Source organism: Octopus bimaculoides, chromosome 5, assembly GCF_046866305.1.
Source record: "Octopus bimaculoides isolate indiv1 chromosome 5, ASM4686630v1, whole genome shotgun sequence".
Classification (NCBI taxonomy): domain Eukaryota; kingdom Metazoa; phylum Mollusca; class Cephalopoda; order Octopoda; family Octopodidae; genus Octopus; species Octopus bimaculoides.
In genome coordinates, this window is record NC_142932.1 from 83,102,172 (window position 1) to 83,107,171 (window position 5,000).

Genomic DNA, 5,000 nt, shown 5'->3' on the forward strand with positions numbered 1-5,000 from the left:
CGTGCGCGCACGCGCGCGCATGTGTATAGTTGATTCATTTGACCCTAGTATATTGTTTTATTAACCTCAGAAGAATGAAAATTTAAGTTGACCCCTATGAGATCTGAAGACAAACTGTAGCAGTATGTAACCAAATACCAGAATAGATATTTCTTGACACTCTACCAGTTCTACCATCTCCCTACCACCACCAGTTACTTGTCTACACGACAAATATTACTTTGCTCTTTCAATAGACTCATATCCCCACCCAGATTTATAGGTAAAAGGAAGTAAGGAATTGTGATTGCCAAACCTCTTCCAGAAGCATTTAATATGAATGGGAAATGCCTTCAAGACCTAATTCTTATGAAGCAAACATTAAATATCAATTATAGCCAAACATGATGGAGTTAGCATAAAGTTCTTTAAATCTCACCAAATTTTGGTTTTATTTTTCTTTTTTCCACAACCACTAAAATGAGTACCTTTCCACCTCATAAAATAGTCACATTTAATAGAGTAATTGACATTTGCAAATGGCAATCCACCTTCCAGATGCCTGCTTCATTTCTTTGCCCAAACTATAAATCAAACAGTTAATCGTTCCCAGAATGAATAAGGTACTATTTGTATTTCTTAGCCAAGATGGTAGCTTAATGGTAGAGAATAAATAGGATATACAAGTGCAACGGTGATTCCACTTATTTGATCAACTCCTGTACTTGATTGACACTAAGTTGTCAGACAATTATTGGGGTCAGTATGATCAACTGTTCCACGTCCCCATAATTTCTGGCCTTGTACCTATATAAGAAATCAATTTTGCTTAATTTAATGACATTTTTAATGAGATGAATTAGTTTGGCACCTTCTAACAACTAATTCAATTTTTGGTACAATTTCAGAGAGGCACACCCACAACCATTCTCAATTGACATTCTGCATGAAATCTATTTTTGGTTGTCGACATTGCTGAATATCTTTTACACAACAACAAGTGAATGGGAACAAGAAAATACTCTCCACATATTTCCAAGACACACAAGCCACACTTAGTAGGCTGTGACTAAAAATTCCAGCGTGTATACAAACCGCATGCATCCCTTGCAATTTCTCTCGTGTACCCTGAGTGATATGAGTACCCAGTTTGAGAACCTCTGCTCTAATACATCAACTAATTTACTGCTAAAGAAGAATGTGGTAACGAATAAAGTACCTTGCTTTTATGATCAGAGATATTCATCAAAAGACAATCAGTTCTATTGATTTTAGTGAGTTTAGAGAAGGGAACTGTGACATTCAAGTCTTTTCTAAAAGCATTTTCAATGTAAGTGAAATTGAGACATTGAGGACATCAAAATAGAATTAGTTTGCTAGAAACTTACTCCTTAACCCTTTAGCATCCAGATTGCTGTCAAATGTAATGCTCATTTATTCACATTGTTTTCAATTAAGCATGCATTATCATGTAGTTTCGAGATTTTGACGTCATGATTGTTTATTTTAGAATGACATTGTGGAATAGGTGAGAGAAGTCATATGTGGTTGATTTGAACATAAAATGGGTAGAATATCTTGGCCAGATATGGCTGGTTTAAATGCTAAAGAGTTAAACTTCAAAGTAGTTATCAATAACAAACAGAAACAGGAAGAATGGTGCTCATCTATCATGATTAAATGTGTTTCTCATTGATTTCAAATATCTTTTAGTAGCTTAAAGAAAGCTTTATGTGCATTCACTTTACAACTACATGATTTTTGTTTCACCTCTACTATGCAGCACTTTCAACAAACGTCTTCTAGCTTCAGGTCAACTAAAGATCCTTATGAGTAAAATAAAGTAGATGGAACTGTGTAGAAACTTGTCAGAAGGAACAATTCTTGTTCTGGTGCTTCTTTTGCATTGTCCACTATTTTAAGTATTCAGACCAGATATCCAGTCCATTCAATATCTCCTTTCTTCTTCTCCATCTGTCTCAGAGAAGGAAGAGCAATGGTCATGACCATTTTAAAGGCCTCCGATGCATCCATAAAAGGCACACAACCAAGTCATTTCATAAAAAAACCTGAAAAGAAACAAAATGAAATAAAATGTTTGTGATTACTTACCCAGAGCCATTGAAAGCATAAAATCCAGGTGGTGGAGTGGGAGGACTCTCATTGCTGCAGAAAATCTCCTCCTCGGTCTGTGTTCCAACGGATACCATCGTTGGAGACCGACTTTTCATTTTAGCCTTGTTTGCTCTCCTCAGTACTTCTACCACAATGGGTTCTTTTGCACTTCGAAAAGCTTCGACAGCTTCTTCATGAGTCGATTGTGAAAGATCTTGTCCATTTACCTGAACACAATAAAAAATAAAATGACACATTAGACAGAATATATGTCTAAATATAAATATATAAGAGAGTATTGTAGTTCGCTTGAAGCATTGTATATTGTTTGTAAAGAATAAAAAGTTTAGAAAGGTATAACAATGCACTATAGAACAAAAAATGGACTATATACCTGTTGTAATTCCGAAATATCATTGGACTATAGATAACCAAGTTACAACAGGTATATAGTCCATTTTTTGTTCTATAGTGCATTGTTATACCATTCTAAACTTTTTATTCTTTATAAATATATAATGAAATGAGAAACTGGTAAATAAATTCATTATCACCATCCTAAAGTTTGGGTCTTATATTTTAATGAGCCTCAACAAAATCTCAATGATGTCATCATAATACAAAAATATTCTTTCGTGAGAAATTTATCAATTTCAACCAAACAAAAGGTGATAGTTGATAAAATTGGTGCTAATCTCATACCATAGGAATTAAAAAGAAAAACAGAAATAAGTGAGATATATGTACTACAAAAACATGAGAAGTTGCATGACCTAGTGGTTAAGGTGTTGAGCTGACAATCATAAAACCAAGGGTTCAGTTTCTGAAATGAGCAGCATGTTATCTCCTTGAGCAAGGCACATCATTTCCTGTTGTGAATTCAGCTGAAAATGACTACCAGCCAACTACTGATGCAGCCCTCTTTCCACCAAGCTGTCACACACACCCATGATATTCAACTGAATCAAGAGTGGCAGGGCCAAGAAGAGGTCTTAGTCTTAGCTCTTGACTATACAGGCAAACCTAACACAATCAGAAAAAGCATGATACAGGATACCAAATTATAAACACTTGCTCATAAAAGTTAAGCTGAACTCTTGCTTCAAAACATGAAGTTCTTAAGCAACATCAAGTCCTTAGGCAACGAAGACCAACCTTCAAAAAGAATAATAACTATAACAATATTCTCTTTGAAATTAATCATTGAATTACAAAATGCCATTCAGTATTTATGTAAAATACCTAGATGTGCAAAAATATCCTAATCATCAGAGCAAATATTTTCATTTTATATATTTAACTAAAACAATATATGTAGAGCAATGGCACTACCACGGTAAAATTCAAAATTATCATCAAATACAAATTCTACAACAGTTACTGTGTACTGCTTCTCTTATTCAAATCAGTTTTATAATACATCTATCATGTGCATGTGTGTGTGTGTGTGAGAGAGAGAGAAAGAGAGAGACAGAAAGAGAGAGAGAGACAGAAAGAGAAAGAGAGAGACAGAAAGAGAAAGAGAGAGACAGAAAGCGAGACAGACAGACAGAAAGAGAGAGACAGAGAGAAAGAGAGAGAGACAGACAGAAAAAGAGAGACAGACAGAAAGAGAGAGACAGACAGAAAGAGAGAGACAGACAGAAAGAGAGAGACAGACAGAAAGAGAGAGACAAACAGAAAGAGAGAGACAGACAGAAAGAGAGAGACAGACAGAAAGAGAGAGACAGACAGAAAGAGAGAGAGAGAGAGAGAAAGTGGTGCACACTATATATTTAAATGTTTGAATTTGTAGTCCCATCCAATCCATTAAAAAGACATATATAATTCTATAGACATGCATTTAGTAACAAGAAAAAGTGAAAGAAATGTTTCCAGACTTTGGCTCCTCTGGAGCATATTCCTCATAATTCCATTTCCTCCTGCTTATTATGGTTATAACAGCTCAATGTGAGAAAGCAGAGGTTTATCAAATTTTGGCTTCACACCAATTTTGAAACTATGGAATTGTCTACTTCCTTTAAGACTTAGATTTAATGGAATCAACTGCTTTCTACCCCTCCTGTCTCTCTCATATATGGATTGGTTCTGAAAAATGCCAGAACATTTAAGAAAGACAGAAATGGTTAGACGTTTAACCTCACTACTAAATGTAGTAGTAAAAGAGAAACAGAGATCAAATATCAAGTATAAGAGGTAGAGAGTGTGAAACAAAAGAGGGAAAGAAAGAAAAAAAAGTAGGCAAGAGTAAGAGAGGGAGCAGATACAGAGATAAATAGTAAAAGAGAGAAAGAGAGAGAGAGTAAAAGAGTATAGCAGATGTAAGAGTGAAAGTGTGTAATATATATATATATAAATTTACAATATTTATTAAATGAATGAATGAATGACAGACAGGAAAAGGACCAAGGGAAAGATAATTTAAAGAATCGCATTATTTGAAAAAGAAGATGGTGTTTTTATGCATGTGCTACTGTACTTGTTAATAATTTAATTTTATCTGAGGTCCACACCCAACATGAAATTTCAGTCGTAGACATTCTAGGAAAGAATGTAGGAACCCTGGTAATATTACTGAACATATAAAATACGAGAGTTAAGAGTAGGTGTATACATAGATGTATATATATGCATAAGAATATAGATGTTTGCAGATCGTATATGAATGTTTTACAACAAATGCATTTTTTGACATAATGATCGTATGCAAATACATGAGTATGAAAATGTGTGTAGAGAGTTGTGTTAATTAGTATGAAGATAATTGTACAATGTGTATGTAGATGCTAAACCGGTTCCACCAGAGAGATAACATTCTTCAGTGTAAAAAAGTGCTATGTGGTGGTGTAAACAAAGCTACAGCATGGTATTCAATGTCAGAGACTACTACCAAATCCTTGATATAT

At 34.4% G+C, this 5,000-nt stretch overlaps 1 protein-coding gene across 3 annotated transcripts in view; it reads right to left on the reverse strand.

Annotated features, from left to right (window-relative positions):
- The window catches only part of LOC106879078 (E3 ubiquitin-protein ligase PDZRN3), a 775,585-nt gene that overhangs the window by 187,854 nt on the left and 582,731 nt on the right, over nucleotides 1–5,000 (reverse strand). For all 3 annotated transcript variants that reach the window (XM_089352507.1, XM_052968370.2, XM_052968369.2), the window contains one exon: nucleotides 2,092–2,321. In XM_089352507.1, the coding sequence (XP_089208633.1) occupies nucleotides 2,092–2,321 (230 nt within the window). The remainder of the gene's footprint in view (nucleotides 1–2,091; nucleotides 2,322–5,000) is intronic.